The sequence below is a fragment of the Ranitomeya imitator genome, chromosome 1 (assembly GCF_032444005.1).
Source record: "Ranitomeya imitator isolate aRanImi1 chromosome 1, aRanImi1.pri, whole genome shotgun sequence".
Classification (NCBI taxonomy): Eukaryota; Metazoa; Chordata; class Amphibia; order Anura; family Dendrobatidae; genus Ranitomeya; species Ranitomeya imitator.
In genome coordinates this window covers 144,899,445-144,918,993 of record NC_091282.1, presented here as the reverse complement: position 1 = coordinate 144,918,993, position 19,549 = coordinate 144,899,445, and the positions used below count along the sequence as shown (strand labels likewise).

At 43.8% G+C, this 19,549-nt stretch overlaps 2 protein-coding genes across 3 annotated transcripts in view; both read left to right on the top strand.

Moving 5' to 3' along the window:
* TMEM161B (transmembrane protein 161B) overlaps positions 1-10,045 on the top strand; it is a 76,495-nt gene extending 66,450 nt beyond the window's left edge. The window contains exons 12-13 of one of the 2 annotated variants that reach the window (XM_069751397.1): positions 5,003-5,099; positions 5,987-10,045. In XM_069751397.1, coding sequence (XP_069607498.1) covers positions 5,003-5,099; positions 5,987-6,255 — 366 coding nt within the window. In that variant the 3' untranslated portion in view covers positions 6,256-10,045. The remainder of the gene's footprint in view (positions 1-5,002; positions 5,100-5,986) is intronic. The other variant, XM_069751406.1, reaches the window with a different exon arrangement.
* Positions 10,046-15,925: 5,880 nt separating this feature from the next.
* LOC138664577 (uncharacterized) lies at positions 15,926-18,990 on the top strand. Its single transcript, XM_069751386.1, has 2 exons — positions 15,926-18,101; positions 18,388-18,990. The coding sequence occupies exons 1-2, from the start codon at positions 17,682-17,684 to the stop codon at positions 18,907-18,909; spliced, it is 942 nt and encodes a 313-aa protein (XP_069607487.1). The 5' UTR covers positions 15,926-17,681; the 3' UTR covers positions 18,910-18,990.
* Positions 18,991-19,549: the final 559 nt, after the last annotated feature.

Sequence of the window (19,549 nt, the reverse complement as noted above, 5' to 3'; positions counted from 1 at the left end):
GCAGAACTGACTGAACTTAGGAACTCATTAAAGAACCTTTTAAACATTCACTTGGCCAAGACTTATATGAGAAGCAAACAGAAGTTCTACCTCCACGGCAATAGAAGCAGTAAACTCATGTCATCACTACTTAAGAAACAGAAAGATAAGACGTTCATCAGACAACTTAAAGCTTTGGACGGTTCTTCAATTTTTGAGACCGCAGAAATTGCCGAGGAGTTTAGATCTTTTTATGAAAAATTATACAACCTAAACATACCTGATAGCATTCAAGACCCAACAGCAGCTATAGATAAAATCAAAGAGTTCCTGACCCCATTAAAATCTCCTTAGAAGGCCACTCTCTGTTAATTGCTCCGGTTACCCCTAAAGAAATTCTAGACACTCCACCATTCCAAGCGGAAAGGCCCCAGGCCCAGATGGCCTTCCTGTTATATACTATAAAAAATTTATAAAATCACTACTACCCCACTTGGTGTCCTTATTCAATTCTTACTTAGAGGGTCAGCTCCCCCCTAGGCAATCCTTGGAGGCCTTCATCGCAGTTCTCTCGAAGGAGGGTAAAGACCCCAATTTGTTCGCCAGCTATAGACCAATATCGTTGCTTAATGCAGACACCAAAATGTGGGCTAAAATCCGGCAGAATGAGCAATTTTTTACCTAAGTTAATCCATGCTGATCAGGCGGGCTTTGTTAGGGGCAGGGAGGGGAAGGACAATTCTACTAAGGCCATACAGTCTATAATGTTTGCAAAGACCCAAAATGATCCCTTGGTACTCTTGTCAACAGATGCCGAGATGGCTTTCGACAGAGTGAGCTGGAGGTATATGGAACAAGTAATGATTAAATTTGGCTTCCCTCCACAATACATAACAGCAGTCCTCCCTCTACTCTCAACCGACGGCCAAAGTTAGGATTAACGGCACCCTGTCAAACAGCTTTGATATTAACAACGGGACTAGGTAGGGATGCCCTCTGTCGCCATCATTGTTCATATTAGTTATAGAAACTTTGATACAGAGCATCAGACAGGAACAGCGCATAAAAGGGTTGACGGTGGGTCGGGGGTCACTTAAAACATTAGCTTTCGCAGACAGCTTGCTCTTTCTTATTTCCAATCCGTCTCAGGCCTTCCCAGTCATTCTTCAGATTTTTTATGAATTTGGCCTTCTCTCTAACTTTAAATTAACACAACAAAATCTGAAGCATTAAATATTACTCTCCCATACTCTCAAATTTCCTTCATCCGCACTCAGACCCCCTTCTCGTAGGCTACCAACTCTATAAAATATTTGGGAATATTAATAACTAGAGATCCTAACAATTTATTTCAAAGTAATTTCACCCTTTTAATCAAAAAGGTCGAAATTTTGATGAATAGATATAATTTACCCACACTATCCTGGATGGGACGCATCAATGTGTTCAAAGCTTATATAATGCCTGTAATATTATACACCATGAACATGGTCCCGATACAGATCCCCCAGACCTTTTTCGGATCATTAAAATCATTAATAGGCAAATTTATCTGGAAATCAAAACCGGTTAGATTGCCATACAGGCTCCTTTCCTACCCTGTCTCCTCTGGGGGATTGGGGGTCCCAGACCCCCTTCTTTATTACAAAGCTATACACCTCAGCAGATGGTTGAAGGTAGTGTCTTGTTCTGAGGGACGGGAGGGGGATAGTATTGACTTGGCTCTATTGGGCTCGGGAGGTTTGCCTTATCTCTGGACTAAAGGTTCCTTCACACTGAGCAACTTTAGAACGATAACGATAGCGATCCGTGACGTTGCAGCGTCCTGGATAGCGATATCGTTGTGTTTGACACGCAGCAGCGATCAGGATCCTGCTGTGACATCGCTGGTCGGAGCTAGAAGGCCAGCACCTTATTTCGTCGCTGGATCACCCATTGACATCGCTTAATCGGCGTGTGTGACACCGATCCAGCGATGTCTTCACTTGTAACCAGGGTAAACATCAGGTTACTAAGCGCAGGGCCGCGCTTAGTAACCCGATATTTACCCTGGTTACCATTGTAAATGTAAAAAAAAAAAACACTACATACTTACATTCCGGTGTCTGTCACGTCCCCCGGCGTCAGCTTCCCTGCACTGTGTCAGCGCCGGCCGGCCGTAAAGCAGAGCACAGCGGTGACGTCACCGCTGTGCTTTACGGCCAGCGCTTACACAGTGCAGGGAAGCTGACGCCGGGGGACGCGACAGACACCGGAATGTAAGTATGTAGTGTTTTTAGTTTTTTCACATTTACAATGGTAACCAGGGTAAACATCGGGTTACTAAGCGTGGCCCTGCGCTTAGTAACCCAATGTTTACCGTGGTTACCCGGGGACTTCGGCATCGTTGGTCGCTGGAGAGCTGTCTGTGTGACAGCTCTCCTGCGACCACACAATGACTAAACAGCGACGCTGCAGCGATCTTGTCTATATCGCTGCAGCGTCGCTTAATGTGATGGTACCTTAAAGCTAAACCACCAACCACTCTGGATGAGATAACTTCAACTACATTGCATATTAAAAGGTTAGTGATTGGGGAACTCCCGGCAGACACTTTTCCCTCTACACTGACACCGATATGCTCGATACCATTTCTGATGGACTTAGATTTTCAGGATCCATATAATTTATGGTCTACCTTACCTAGAGAAACGTTGAACAATTTTTACGGAATAAAATATTACAAAGAGGGGTTTGGCCACCAAATACATTAACTCAACCAAAAAAACTTTCTTCAAAGGCACCATATTCGACGCATACTTTAGCAATTCAAATAAAAATTTCCGACTAAGTCCAATTGGTCCTGGTTAGATATCATGACCAAACTTCCACTCCCACGGCTAAAAATTTTATCCCGCATCTACTCTCATCTTAATCACCCCAAGCGCACAATTTAAACCCTCATTTATCTACTCCTGGGAACTGGAGCTTGAGGGTATGTACACACGTATCTGTGAGGGCTGCGGATTTTTCCGCAGCGGATTTGATAAATTCACAGTGCAAAACCGCTGCAGTTTTTCCTGCAGATTTATTGCGGTTTCTATTGCGGATTCCGCTGCGGGTTTACACCTGCAGTTTTCTATTGGAGCAGGTGTAAACCCGCAGCAGAATCCGCACAAAGAATTGACATGCTGCGGAATGTAAACCGCTGCGTTTCCGCGCGTTTTTTTCCGCAGCATGTGCACTGCGGATTTCGTTTCCCATAGGTTTACATTATACTGTAAACGCATGGGAAACCGCTGTGGATCCGCAGCAAAATCCGCAGCGTGTGCACATACCCTAATACCACATTTAGAGAGGCCCAAATATCTAGAATGTTGTCCTATGCCCGTGGCTTTTCCAGGTGCATACTCCTAAAAGAAAATTCCTACAAAATATTAACCAGGTGGCATCTGACTCCGGCAAAGCTCCTTCAACTGGGTCTTGCTGATAATGATACTTGTTGGAGATGCTTCAATCCCGGGGGTCACCACTCACATATATTCTGAGACTGCCCAAAATTAAGAAATTACTGGGATGGTATTGGGTCCGTTCTCAAAAAATTACACCTAATGAAAACAAATCTTAGAGCAACAGAAGTTCTCCTTTCATGCCCATCTAAAAACTTTTTGCCAAAAAAACATGGTCTCCTCCCATTGATGCTAAGTGCTGCGAAACACTTAATTGTTATACATTGAAAGGATGCAGCTCCTCCCACCATAGCGGAATGGCACACCAAGATAAATCAAATCTCTCGTCTTGAGGAGTTGTCTAGTTGGGAGAATTTTAGCCACAATTCTTATGTGTTAGCCTGGGCCCCATGGAAAAAATATCTTCAACACTTCTTGAGAGGAGTCCACTACTACTTTAAACCTTTTATCACCTGAAAGCTTTTACACAAGTTCACCTGCCTCCAATGTTCTTTTTTGAAAGATTATGCATATTATTTCATATGTATAATTATTGAGTGTGCATGCCCATGCCATTTGTTATAGTTTGTTATTACTGATTTATTGTTATGTACCCCCTTTTCCTCCCTTTCCTTACCCCTACCCACTACCTTTCCCCCTCCCCACTACCTTTCCCCCTCCCCCTATTTCCCCTCCATCCTAAACCAACTCTTAATCTGTAGCATAACAGATTTCATTGAAAGAAAGTGTTGTGTGTAATCTGTGTTTGTTAAACTGGAAAATAAAGAATTTACAAAAAAAAAAAACGCCCCTCCTCGGCTTATACACAAGTCATTGTCCCAGTCCAGGGGGTGCAGGCGAACAACGGGTCACAGGAGGGAGGAGGCGGCGGCTGTGGCTAAAGCCTGTGCCCCCTGCTAAAGAGAAATGAATATTCACTGCACTGGCAGTGAATATTCATTTCTCTTATAGCGCACAGTTACAAGCAGCCGGCTTTCAGCAGCTGCCGGGCTACCATGTGTCCCTGCTCATTAAGGTAATGAATATTCACCCATCTCCACTCCCATATGCGTGGAAAGAAAGAGGTGAATATTTATTACCTTAATGAGTGGGGACGAGGCCGGAAGAGTGGCTGGCACCAGAACGAGATGCTGTGAGGGCGCGCAGGGAAGGTTGGTAGGATGTTTAAATTTTTTTTTTATATAGGGATGGGGAGCCATGCATACAAGGATGAGGAGCCACTCTTACAAGGACAGGGTCGGGGAGCCATGCAAACAAGGACAGGGAGGGGAGCAATGCATACAGGGACGGGGAGCCATGCAGACAAGGACAGGATGAGGAGCCATGCATACCAGGATGGAGATGAGGGGACAATGCATACCTGGCTTATACTCGAGTCAATACGTTTTCCCGTTTTCTTGGCAAAATTAGGTGCCTCAGCTTATACTCTGGTCGACTTATACACTAGTATATACGGTACTTTGCAATGTTATCAGTTTAACAACATGAGACAATCTCTTTTAAGGTCCTTTCAGAAGTGAGCACTTTTTTACTGCACATTGAACAGCACACTGATGGATTCTGTCTTATTTTAGGTGGCTCGAGTGTTTTACTACCTTTGTGTTATTGCACTTCAGTATGTGGCACCTATGGTGATGCTCCTGCACACGACCCTGCTCCTGAAAACATTAGGTAAGCTTGAATGTGGCACCGGACCTCTTCAATAACACCACACATGCTCATATTAAAGTCTTGAATTCTGTTTTTAGTGTGTGTTAAAGGGAACCTGTCACCGGGATTGTCCCATGTGAGGTAATGCCAGTACCTCTCAGCCTTGATATACAGCATTCTAATATGCTCCCAATCCGATCTGCAAGACAAGAAGAACAGCTTTTATTAAACTCGCCTACAGGGCGTTGGGTCCGGTGGGCATTGCTGTTTTTGTTCAGTGCCTCCCTTCTTCTTGCAACGCCCTCCTTCTTCATGTGGAATGTCCCGTCCTACGTCATCCACACAGTGTCTCCCGGCCTCACGCTCCCGTGCAGGGGCATTTCTCTGCTCTGACCAGGTACCAAGTAAGGCTCCGCAGTGTGCATGCGCTTAATTGTAAAGTGCTGCAGAATATGTTGGCCTTATATAAATGCAATTCTTATTATTGTGCGCCATGGCTCTTTGACCTTTCGCAGCGCATGCGCACTGCAGTACTTTGCTCTGCCCTCGACAGAGCGGAGAAGTACGCCTGTGCAGGAGTGCACTGCCGGGGACACTTTGTGGGTGATGCAGAGCGTGATGCTGGGGACACTGTGTAGATGTCGTAGGACGCATCATCCACATGAAGCAAGGAGGAGGATGATATCGCTTGAAGAAAGGAGGTGGTGGACCAACACTGCGAATGACCATCGGACCCGACCGGCCCCGTAAGTGAGTATTATAAAACTTCTCTTTCTTGTCTTACAGATCACATTGGGGGCACATAGACAGCATATCAGAATGCTGTATATCAGGGCTGAAAGGTGGTGGTGGCATCTCATATGGGACATGCCTGGTGACCGGTTGTCGTTACTTCTTTTCCTTGTTAGGTAATCATTCTTGGGGGATCTACGAGTCCAATTCTCCATTAGAAGCAGCGCAAGGATCTAGCCCGGCTTTCTCTGAAGTGCCATGCCCTGAAGAAAAAATGAAGGCGACAGTATCACAAATTACCGTAGCACTCGGGGGATTGAAGAACGTTTTCTCCCCTCTTCTCTTCCGGGGACTCTTATCCTTCCTTACGTGGTGGATAGCTGCTTGCCTTTTCTCTACAAGCCTCTTCGGTTTGTTTTATCATCAGTATTTAATAGTGGCATGATCAACCCCATGGCATTATCCTAAAAGGACCAAGTATGAGACAAGAAGCTGCACCGACAAGAGCACATGGATATCGGCAGCGTCATGTCTCGTATCAATGTTTCCTCTGTTTTCTCAGGGTAAATATTGTATCAAATCACTGTTGTGAGCTTAATCTTCATTACCTCAGAGGACGAAGACGACTTACCGTAACTGCTGAGTCACATAATAGTTAGTTTTGTTTTTCTTTGTGATTTTTCTTTTTTTTTTTGCTTTTTATAACAAGTTTCGGACTGAAGTAAGATTACCTATGACCTAGTCATCTTTTCTTAGCTGCACTCACATCGCTTAGTGTCTTTTATTTTCTCTCTTAAATATGGACGCCGTGTCAACGAAGCTTATGACAAATTCTCCTGCATTTTTCTGTCAAGAGCTCTGCCATACAAAGAAAGTTGAGGCTTGAAGATGACTAGTTTATTTCTGCTGGGTCTGTCCATTTTTAGTGACACAAGTTCCAGCAGGACAGAATATATTGCTACTGTATATTACAGTAAATGTATGTGAACAACTGTGCGGTTATCTGGTGACTTTTCTATGTCTGATGGACATGTGTGCTTGAAGGCGGGTAAGTAGAGATGAGCAAAAAGATTCACAGGAGCCAGGTCCAGTGGCGACATCGGTGGTCTTCGGCTGCCGGACATCGCACCGGCCCTAATAGAAGAGGCGCCAAGGGTTCCGGCTGGCAGGAGGTTTGCGGGGTATTGGTTGGCAGCCACAGGTACTGACGGGACCAATCAGCCAGGATCCTGCAAATCTTTTCGATGATCTCTACTGGTAATCTAATCCTATCGTGTACGATAGTTCCTCCATCACTGCCCACATAAACACTTAACAAGTGTCGGTGCTAGACGTGTCAGACATGGGATTGTGTGTGTGTCTATATGGCTGAAGAGTGGGGATGACACTGCAAAAGTTATGCATCATTTTTACTAAAGCTTAATCCAAACATCACTCTAAAATCACATATTAGAAAGTGTTTTAAATGTTTATTTTATAGGAAATACTTAATTAGACCATTTTCTTTGCAGAGGTGTATACAACTTGTGTGATCTGACTTTTTATTTATTTTTAAAATCCTTTTTTAAAGGGTTCAATGCAAAACGCTGCTGTAAACATAATATAAATGTTTATTTCAGATCAAACATATTTATATGCAATCATGTAAAAGTAAATCTTTATCAAGTTTCTAAACTCTAGAATTCATGGTGTTTCCTAAGGTGTTAAATGCTCGGTAGTCCTGCTTTTTGTCTTGCTCAGAAACCGTTGTAACCAGGGTTATATAAAGGCATTTCGTTGTTGTGTTACAATAACCTTTGGAGATGGAAATATTTTAAAGTGCCCTTTTTGCAAGTTGGACAAAAAATCCGTCAAACACTACAGTACTGGTAGCCAAAGGAATGAGCTACAGACCACTATTTTTTTAGCTAGCCATATAAATGAGGTTGTCTGCTGAATAATCGGCCGACAGCTTTAGGCCTCCTACACATTAGGTGAAAGTTAGCCAAATCCACCGATGGTAATACCGATCATCTGATACTTATGGGTAATGCCATATAGAATGTAATAGGGCAGGAACAAAAACAAATTGTGGAAAAAGATTCAGCATAAGGCCTCATTCAGACGTCTGTGGACCACTTACATGTTCTACCTGTGGTTTTCATGGATAGAGCACATAGCCATTATAGTCCATGGAGCGGATCTGTTCACATGTCCTAGATTTTTTGTGACCATGTGCTGAAAATGGTTTTTGGAGACATGTCCGTTTTTGATCCAAGTCTACGGGTTGTCAAAAATCACCGATGGCACACATACAGTAATACGATATGGTTGGAATTCGCTGATATTGAGAACTGGGTGCTTTGGTAGAGAAATCTATAAATTTGAAAAGGCATAACCAAACCTCTCCAAATGAGACTGAAGGCTTTATATGATCATCAGCTGGTATAAATACAACGTTTCGTCCTACACCAGACGCTTTTCTCGGCCACATCGAGGCAGAGCTGAAGAGTTGGATGCTGATTTGTGACCCACATGTCTTACGACCACATCCTACACTTCAACTCCCTCTCCTATGGCTGAGATCAAGGGCCGAAACATTGGCCCATTTGTTTGTATGTATCCTGTATTATATCTGCACTAATTCTCTGGAGTGCCTTGGTTACGCTTCTGACAGCACACATTGTCGTCCAAGCATTGCCTGTACGTCATTAACATTGTAACGTGTAGAAGAACCTTGCAGAGAAAATCTGATGATGAAACACTGATGAAAATCAACTCTACAACACCGTAGAACAATGGTCCTTGTTTTTACAGATGTCTGAATGAGGCCTACCTTGTATTTTATTCACGGAGATTCCTGCTCCTTCTGGGCCAGCAGTCCAGTGGGTGGTCCCAATCAGTGATCGGCAGCTATTTCTATATGCACATGGCACTATAAAATGCCGCCTATAGATTACGCAATATTTTTGATTTAACGGGTTCCCTTTAAATGTCTGGCGTTGCCGTTCATCTCCATACATTTTTTTTTAAAAGGAGTATTCACTAAGACGTTATCAACACATTCTCGTAAAATTAGCACAAAAACTGAAGAAATCATTTGATTTGTTAATATATATTTAAGAAATGTGTTACAAATTCATCGATTGTTGCTTTTTCGTGTGCTTAGTTTTTCAGAACAGAGATCTTTTTTTAAAACCAGTTTTGTTAAACATGCCGTACATTAGTTGAGGCTTGTGATCAATCAGAGCCATGTGAATAGTGGCTATAAGGGACATTTAGCGTAACAGTGCTTACAGAGTAGAAGATTAGGGAAAATTCTGGATTTTACATATAGTACTGTTTATTTTTAATTCATTTTGTATGGTTATTAAATGGGTTTTATGTTTTTATAGCGGTATTCCCATTGCGTACATTTGTGTAATATTCAAAATATAATCGGTAATTTATAGTACATGCGTATTGCACCAAGGGGACACGCATCGATCACACCCTTCTGTCCATGTATGTGAACTCTGATCTTCTCTCCATTCAAAACAGCACGTGGCAGATCCCATTACTAGATACATGCTGGTCCCATTGGTGGGACTCCTATGTAGCACACATTTATGGCGTATGCTGTGAATATGCCATACATACACAAAATGGGAGTAACCCTTTAAAGGGAACTTAAGAGCTGATATATTCTGCCCGGTTCATGGGCAGCGTGTATCAGGCACAGGCTGCATGATTTCAACCATATATTTTTAACTTTGAAACGCTGCGGCCTTTCAGAGTAGAACAGTCTAAATGCCGCTGGACTGAGCCGCACTGGAGATTAGTCGGACAGGCGGGTACCCGGCACCTGGTCCCCCACCCTCTGCCTTTGAGTGATAGGTCTCTATACAGGCATGCAGGGAGAGACCTGTCACTCCAGGGCAGCAGGCGGGTGGAAGCCACCGGGAGCCGCCTGTCTGACTAGGCTCCCTGGGGCTCAATACCCGCAGCTATTAAAGTATATTTTTCTCTGAAACGTCGCAGCATTTCATAACAGATGTGGCTGGAATTGTACAGCCACTGTCTGATACATGCTGACTGTAGATTGGTCAGCGTGAATCAGCTGTCGGGGTCCCTTTAAGCAGATAAATGCCTTTAAATGTTAAAGGCATAGAGAATATGAGGCTTTATGACTAAGAAAATTTGTTGTCTGTCTGTGGCATGCATGATGCTAACAAATTGTTACAATTCTATGCATTAAATTGTTAATTTGATGGTCACTGGTCCCCAAATTTATTTGTATTATGTATATTTAGCCTAATGTACAGTTCTTCATCCTCTCTGGATTTTCCACTGGTGCCAGCATTTTATGCCAGCAATGTGTTGTGTGGATACACATGGGTTTCTGACTTTTAGTCTTATCATATTGATTATACCTATGTTATGTCAGTCATCCACCTACTACCTACCTGTCATTGTTGCTGATTACATTTTTGTGACCATTGCCTCCTGCATGAACTTCAAGTCCAAGCTGCATTATGTTAAAAGGCTTAAACACTTAAGGGAATATGTACGCAGGTTTTCGCTATGTAATCTGACAGCAGCATGAAGTAGGGATAGAGACCCTTATTCCAGTGATGTGTCACTTAGTTGACTGGGTGCAGCAGTTGTGATAAATTCAATTTTCTCTGCTGCAGATGTAGCAGAGCTGTTAATGCTGACCCCTGTTAAACCCTGTACACGTCACTAATGGGCAGTTTTCTGTGTATTTTGTATAGTGGCAGAGAGCTGCTAATCAGCGGTGGGGGTGTGGTTGAACCTGGAGGTACGAGGAAGCTAATTCTGTAATGATAATCTCCTGCTGATAAAACACTGGTTGTATTGAAAGAAAAGCATAGCCTAGTAAGTGACACATTGCTTGAAGCGGGCTCTCATCCGCTACCATCATGGTGCTCTTAGATTACACTCCCCGACAGAAGTTATGTCCCTTATCCATGTTATATAAGTAAAAGCTTATAACCTGACGTTAAATTCATCCATTGGTTGTATAAATTATTCTTTTGAAAACTGAAACCCTCCGAAATGTGGTTTATGTTAAGAAAATAAATTGGCACCAATGCAGAAATATTGATCAGTTAATGGACACAGAATGGCCAGAATTTGGCAAGACAAAAGTTTTGTCGCCTGGTCATATAACGCACCCAATCCTAGTTTACATCCTCACCTGTGCTCAGTAAATGATCGGTTAATTAGTGTGTGTGTATAAAAAGAAAGCCAGCACCCCAGACCTTCACTTGAACGGCAACTTGAGCTCTGGCAACATGCAAAAAATCCACCCTGCGACCAAAGCCTGGATTATCAAGAGGCTGAAGACCAGATCCACTACAGAGGTGGCTGGCACCTTTTAATGTGTCTCAGCGTCAAGTACAAAGAATTAAAAAAAGATTTGAAGAGACTGGAGATGTGTTTGACAAGCCCAGGTCTGGCAGACCCCACAAAACAACTGCTCAGGAGGAACGTTTGTTGGTTAGAAAATCCAAAGCAAGCCCCTCTTCCACTGCAGCAGAGCTCCAACAGGCCTGGTCACCTCAAGTCCCTGTGTCAACTAGAACAGTTTGTAGGATTCTGTCTCGAAATAGCCTCCATGGTCGAATCAGTGCCCAGAAGCCAGCACTAAACTAAAGGCAAATAAAAAACCGTGTGGCATTTGCAAAGTCCCACAGCCTGCTAAACAGATGGACGCTGCAAAAGTGGCAGAAGGTGGATTTCTCTGATGAATCTTCAGTAGAATTACACTACAGCTGCCGCAAATACTGCAGGAGACCTACTGGAGCCCGTATGGATCCAAAATTCACCCAGAAAATAGTTAAATTTGGTGGTGGAAAGACTATGGTCTGGGGTTACATTCAGTATGGGGGTGTGCGAAACATTTGCAAGGTGGAAGGGCAATATCAATAGCCTAAAATATCAAGAAGTATTAGCTACCTCTTATATTCCAAATCGTAAAAGGGGTAAAATTCTGCAGCAGGATGGTGCTCCATCTCATACATCCATCTCTACAACAAACTTCCTCCTGGCGAAAAAGATCAAGGACTGGCCAGCCCAGTCACCAGACATGAACATCACTGAGCAAAACCAAAGAATCTAGATGAACTCTGGGAGGCATGTAAGACTGCATTATCTGCTATTCCTGATGACTTCATTAATAAATTGTATGAATCATTGTTGAACCTCATGGATGCAGTCCTTCAAGCTCATGGAAGTCACACAAAATATTAAATATGACTTTAATAGCACCACAACTTCATTCACCAATGTTATGCAACATATATTTGTATTTTAAGTTAATTCCTTGAATATCACATTACTTTCTGTGGCCGACAAAACTTTTGTCTTGCCAAAATCTGGCCATTCTGTGTCGATTAATTGATCAATATTTCTGCATTGATGCCATTTTATTTTCTTAACCTAAACCACATTTCGGAGGGTTTCAACTTTCAAAAGAATAATTTATACAACCAATGGATGAATTTAACGTCAGGTTATAGGCTTTTATTTACGGTACATAACATGGATAAGCGACATAACTTCTGTCAGGGAGTGTACATAACAAAAACCTGCATACAGATTTCCTAAACCTAAAATTCACATGAACTTAAAAAATGAAATCTTGTGTGTGTGTACCATTTCCCTCCTCACTTTCCTAATTCTTAGACAGTCTTAAACTGTATCACACTGGTGTATGCTGCATCTTGAGATGTCTGGTCTAAGTTTATTCACCGTAGTTGGCTTACTTTACGCCAGGAATTCTCTGGCGCAGTGTTACACATTACACCAAGTCCTCTTTTTCTGCCTTGAAAAATATTCATGCCCCCAGCAGTTTCTTCCACATGCTAGCTGTGTCACCTACATGGCATGTGGCAGAAGGTGCTCTGGTCAGATGACATCAAAGTGGAACTTTTTGGGCTAAATGCAAAATGCTATGTGTGACGGAAAACTAACATTACACCATCCCCACTGTCAAACATTGTGGCAGCATCATGCTGTGGGGATGCTTCTCTTCAGCAGAGACAGGGAAGCTGGTCAGAGTTGATGGATGGAGCTAAATACAGGGCAATCCGGGACGAAAAACTGTTAGAGGTGGCAAGACTCATAAGACTGCGGTGTAGGTTCACGTTCCAGCAGGAAAATTACCCCAAAACATACTGCCAGAGCTATAATGGATGGTTTTTATCAAGGCATGGCATAAAATCCCAATAATATACATTTAAGTTTGTGGTTGTAAGGTGAAAAAACGAGGAAAATTTCATGGGGGTATGAATACTTTTTCAAGGCACTGTATAGGAATTTTCTCAGGTTGTTAGACCCGCTGGTCAGGTAGGGTCTTCTCGTCCAAGCAACATCCATTTTTCACTGATGTGTGAAATTAGCCTTCACTTGACTTTTGTGGGAGCATTTGGAAACGTGCTCTGAGACCTGCGCAGAGGTTATTATTACTCAGGTATTGGGGGAGGAGGTGAGCTGTGACATCACCTATTGTGATGGGGGATTCTGTTCTATCTCCTGTATATAGAGGCTTTATCTGCCAATGTTTTCTAGACTGTGATGATAATAATACGACTTCTAAAAAGGATGTTCTAATGTTATAGTAAGTAACCAGTGAGAAAATGTCAAGATTTCATTATTGAATAATAATATAAATAGCTGTATGGAAAATGGGAAATATACAGTGGGGCAAAAAAGTATTTAGTCAGTCAGCAATAGTGCAAGTTCCACCACTTAAAAAGATGAGGCGTCTGTAATTTACATCATAGGTAGACCTCAACTATGGGAGACAAACTGAGAAAAAAAAATCCAGAAAATCACATTGTCTGTTTTTTTACATTTTATTTGCATATTATGGTGGAAAATAAGTATTTGGTCAGAAACAAAATTTCATCTCAATACTTTGTAATATATCCTTTGTTGGCAATGACAGAGGTCAAACGTTTTCTGTAAGTCTTCACAAGGTTGCCACTGTTGTTGGTATGTTGGCCCATTCCTCCATGCAGATCTCCTCTAGAGCAGTGATGTTTTTGGCTTTTCGCTTGGCAACACGGACTTTCAACTTCCTCCAAAGGTTTTCTATAGGGTTGAGATCTGGAGACTGGCTAGGCCACTCCAGGACCTTGAAATGCTTCTTACGAAGCCACTCCTTCGTTGCCCTGGCGGTGTGCTTTGGATCATTGTCATGTTGAAAGACCCAGCCACGTTTCATCTTCAATGCCCTTGCTGATGGAAGGAGGTTTGCACTCAAAATCTCACGATACATGGCCCCATTCATTCTTTCATGTACCCGGATCAGTCGTCCTGGCCCCTTTGCAGAGAAACAGTCCCAAAGCATGATGTTTCCACCACCATGCTTTACAGTAGGTATGGTGTTTGATGGATGCAACTCAGTATTCTTTTTCCTCCAAACACGACAAGTTGTGTTTCTACCAAACAGTTCCAGTTTGGTTTCATCAGACCATAGGACATTCTCCCAAAACTCCTTTGGATCATCCAAATGCTCTCTAGCAAACTTCAGACGGGCCCGGACATGTACTGGCTTAAGCAGTGGGACACTTCTGGCACTGCAGGATCTGAGTCCATGGTGGCGTAGTGTGTTACTTATGGTAGGCCTTGTTACATTGGTCCCAGCTCTCTGCAGTTCATTCACTAGGTCCCCCCGCGTGGTTCTGGGATTTTTGCTCACCGTTCTTGTGATCATTCTGACCCCACGGGGTGGGATTTTGCGTGGAGCCCCAGATCGAGGGAGATTATCAGTGGTCTTGTATGTCTTCCATTTTCTAATTATTGCTCCCACTGTTCATTTTTTCACTCCAAGCTGATTGGCTATTGCAGATTCAGTCTTCCCAGCCTGGTGCAGGGCTACAATTTTGTTTCTGGTGTCTTTTGACCAAAGGGTCTTCACCATAGTGGAGTTTGGAGTCAGACTGTTTGAGGGTGTGCACAGGTGTCTTTTTATACTGATGACAAGTTTAAACAGGTGCCATTACTACAGGTAATGAGTGGAGGAAAGAGGAGACTCTTAAAGAAGAAGTTACAGGTCTGTGAGAGCCAGAAATCTTGATTGTTTGTTTCTGACCAAATACTTATTATCCACCATAATATGCAAAAAAAATGATAAAAAAAACAGACAATGTGATTTTCTGGATTTTTTTTTCTCAGTTTGTCTCCCATAGTTGAGGTCTACCTATGATGTAAATTACAGACGCCTCTCATCTTTTTAAGTGGTGGAACTTGCACTATTGCTGACTGACAATACTTTTTTGCCCCACTGTATGTATTTTTAGCATAACAAATAATTTCAATTTTAGGTAATTTTGTAATATTACCTTTTAAAGTGGTGATATTAACAGCAACCCACCACCTTTTGGACTGAAAAATGACTATTTGTCATGTGTAGTTTCCGTACTGACTTTCTCCACTGCTTTGATCTGCATTGCATTCCTCCTACTTCCAAGATGGCCAGTGCAGTGGTAAGTCCGGGGTCACATTAGTGTATAGCATCCGATGTGATATGCTCAACCTCTGCTGCGAGCGTGAACCGGAAGACATGCTTCTGTGCTCTGATCCTTTCTCATGCGAGAATCAGATCATGGGTGAGGAGAAGGAAAGATTAATCTCTCTATCTCCTCCATTGCCTGTCTCGTCTTATATTGGACTGCACTTGGATGACATCTGAGTACAGTCTGATGTTTTGCACGTTCCCATTGACTTGAATGAGTGCGCACCGTGCGTTATATGCTGCCAATCACAGCATGCTGCATTTTTTTTCTCATGCCGTATCGGCAAACTTCACAAATCTGCTCTGCCTAACGTTGGTCAGAGTGCAGTACCAGATTTTCTCACATTGCACTCCTCCGTATTATACGCCAGTGTGAGCAAGCCCATAAGCATGCCTTCCTTGTGCAGTGGGAGAAGATAGGAAAGACAGAGATGTGCGGCTTACACTTAGGGCTCATACTCACTCGCGTGAAATACGGCCGAGTCTCGCATGTTAAAACCCGGCTCTGCTGCTGGCACTCCAGAGCGGAGCGTGCGGCCGCATAGCGATACATGGAGCCGCACGCTCCACTTCCAAGTGCCGGCGGCAGAGCCGGGTGTTACCATGCGAGACTTGGCCGTATTTCATGCAAGTGAGAAGGAGCCCTTACCGTTATACTCCCATGCCGCTAATCTGGCCATCTTGGAAGCCGGAGGATCAGAATGCAGATCTGAGCAGAGGATGCAGCAGCAGACAAGCGGAGGGCACCAGGTGGGGTGACTATGAATGGCAACGTGTCACTTTTCAGTTCTAGTGTGAAGGGTTAAGGTACCGTTACACTAAGCGACGCTGTAGCGATATAGACAACGAGCCGATCGATGCAGCGTCGCTGTTTAGGTCGCTGTAGAGACGTCAAACACGGCAACACCAGAACGATGCAGGAGCGATCCAGTGACGTAACGGCGACTCACTTATCGTTCTCGATGGTTGTTAGCTCCATGTTAAAACATTGCTGGCATCGTTGCTTTTGATGTCAAACATGACGATACACGCCGACCTGACGACGAAATAAAGTTCTGGCCTTCTAGCTCCGACCAGCGATGGCACAGCAGGATCCGGATCGCTGCTGCGTGTCAGGGTACTGTCACACAGTGCAATTTTGATCGCTACGACGGCACGATTTGTGACGTTACATCGTCGCTTAATTATCACTCCAACATCGTAGACTGCGGTCACACTTCACGATGCACGGCGCTGGAGCGATAATTTCATGACGTATTTGCGATGTAGAAGTCGTATGGGACAGTCGTACGGTCGTGTCACACAAGACGATTCAGAGCAAATTTTGCATAATCTATGCGTGACGTTCACTAGGGGCGTGTTGTGCTGCTAGCTAGTGTGCTGATAGGCCAAAGGTTCTGTGCACACAATTGGTTGGAAAATTTGTCACCTGAGCGCTATTGTTCCCAATGCCACCTCACTGCTTTCAAAATTTCCTTTCTTCACTTCGTACTTGGACACTTGGTGGACCTGGACATCGGATTTTTGTACTTCTCAGAATATACCACGCTTTGCACCGCAGCTTCGAGGTATGTAAACCGCTTGGGCGTGTTGGATGTAACGCTGTATGGTCGGCATGAGTGCTTCGTTCCGCCGCTGAAGCGAAGCGGATGGTACGCTGTTGTGACTGGAGGGCTACAGCGTGGCAGATGGTACGCTGTATGGTCGGCAGGAGCACTTCGTAGTACGCTGTTGTGACTGGTGGGCTAGAGCATGGCAAATGGAACAATGTGTGGTCAGCATGAGCGCTTTGTGCGGCTGCTTGTATGTATGTGGTGGTTCCCTGATTTGGGTTATGGTGGGCTAGAGCATGGCAAATGGAACAATGTGTGGTCAGCATGAGCGCTTTGTGCAGCTGCTTGTATGTATGTGGTGGTTCGCTGTTGTGGGTTATGGTGGGCTAGAGCATGGCAAATGGAACAATGTGTGGTCAGCAAGAGCGCTTTGTGCGGCTGCTTGTATGTATGTGGTGGTTCGCTGTTTTGGGTTATGGTGGCCTAGGGCGTGGCAGGTGGAACAATGTATGTTCGGCATGAGTGCTTTGTGCAACTGCTGTAGTGAAGCGGGTGGTATGCTGTTGTGGGTTATGGTGGCCTAGGGCGTGGCAGATGGAACAATGTATGGTCGGCATGAGTGCTTTGTGTGACTGTTGTAGTGAAGCGGGTGGTGGCATAGGTCGTGGCATATGGGAAAATGAATGCTGTTTTTCAAAGTGGCGTTTGCACCTCTGTGACGTTTTTTTTTTAATGTTTTGTCCACCTTTCACTGTAGCTGTTTTAATGTACTATTTGTCAAACGCCTAACTTTTTTTGTTTTTATTTTTACAGATGTCAAATCGTGTAGAATTTATACGCGAGTTCCTGGAGATCTACCAGTCTTTCCCATGCCTTTGGAAAATAAAATCGCCTGAGTATTCTAACAGGGAAAAGCGTAAGGCCGGATATTCCAAGCTGATCGAATTATACAATCTCCATGCACCGGAAGAGCAAGCCACAGAAACTGTAGTAAAGAAGAAAATTCAGGCGCTGCGCACGGTCTGGAGGAAGGAGCTCAATAAGGTCCTTCACAATTCCAAGTCTGGGTCTTCAACAGAAGAGGTTTATGTCCCGAAGCTATGGTATTTTGATTACCTGAATTTTCTTCGGGACCAAGAGGTGCCACGGTCATCAACGTGTTTGCGGTTGTTGGCACCCGTGGAACCGACAGTACCTCAGAACCACGTCGAGCTGGACTCACAAGGGCAACCAGTACGTACATCTTTGCAGCACTGTTTCACCAATGTGGCCTATAATTCGATATTATTTTTCAGCTTTGTCTCCATCTGATTATACCATGAATTCGAAGTTTTATCATTTTTCTGTACAGACCATAACTCTGTCGCAGAAAAGTATTACATGGCGACATTCTTAACCCATACCATCTATATATAGCAACTTTTCACATGTATACGAATATATATTTTTTATGCGGTTAGGCTGGTGTACCTCGTTTCTTTTTTGTTTTTAATAATTTCCTTTTTTATTTTCTCCCTAGGAGGAGAGTGCACAGGACAGTGCACAGGACAATGCACAGGACTGCTCCACAAGTGAAATAGTGGAGGCTGCACCTGCACGGAGTCAATGGAGGCAGGGTTCAAGGAAGAGGAAAGCCACCTCGGACGTCTCCCATGAACTGTTGAGCATGGCCAAAAAGGTGTTGACGCGCAAAACCAGCCCTGCTTTGGAGGGTTTTGGACTGTACATCGCTGATAAACTTTCTACAATGGAAGCAAGGCAGCGAACTTTAACCGAGCGTCTTATTTTTGAGGCTGTTAGTAAGGGATTGGATGGCAGTTTAGATGAAAACACACGGTTGGTTTCTTCACGTCCAATTGAGCGGCCAGAGTCCGCATATTGTCCACCCTATTGGCCACAAACTCCAGGACGGCCCAATTTCCCCGTGTCCCACTTTGGCCCGTCACACCAAAACTCATACCCGACAATGCCGTCTCACATTTCTTCGCCCATCAGGCACCTTCATGTTCGGAACGAAGATTCGGTGTATCACGATTTGTGATTTTATTTTTTTTGTTTTCTTACGGATTTTTAAATTGTGATGTTGTTAAGAATTGGTTAATAATAAAAACTTTTCATTTAACTTCACTCTCAACAGCTTGATTGGTGGGATGTATATATTGTTAAATTAACAAACTTTTTTTACCTGTACAACACACAACAAAAAAAGGTCAGACACTTGGTTTCTATTTTGGCCCCGACGCCAACTGTTGGCACATGTCCCGAAGCTTCTGCAGCTACCCCATTGCCACATTCTGCTGCTCCTGAATCCGCGCCATAGTGTGGATAAGCCTTTCTATACCGGCTTCCAGATCCTCCTTGTTCACACCGACGTCAGCTGTGGGTCAACAAACATAACATTAATAACACAGCAGTCTCCCGATGTGTCTTTGCTTCTGTGAAGGAAAAAAACAAAACTGTCAGCATATATGGCAATACTGACTGCGGGGGGGAGGGGGGGTGAAAGAGGGGGCCTGCAACCAAATCAAAATCACTTTATTGTGGGAACCTACTAGGATGTTGAGGCACGGAGGGCACTTCGGGATCAGAGTCCGTGTCGAATGCCTCGTGCTGTCGGCAGCGGCGCTGTTTCTTTGCCTCTGTGAAGGTTAAAAAAAAAGGTCTGTCAGCATATATGGCAA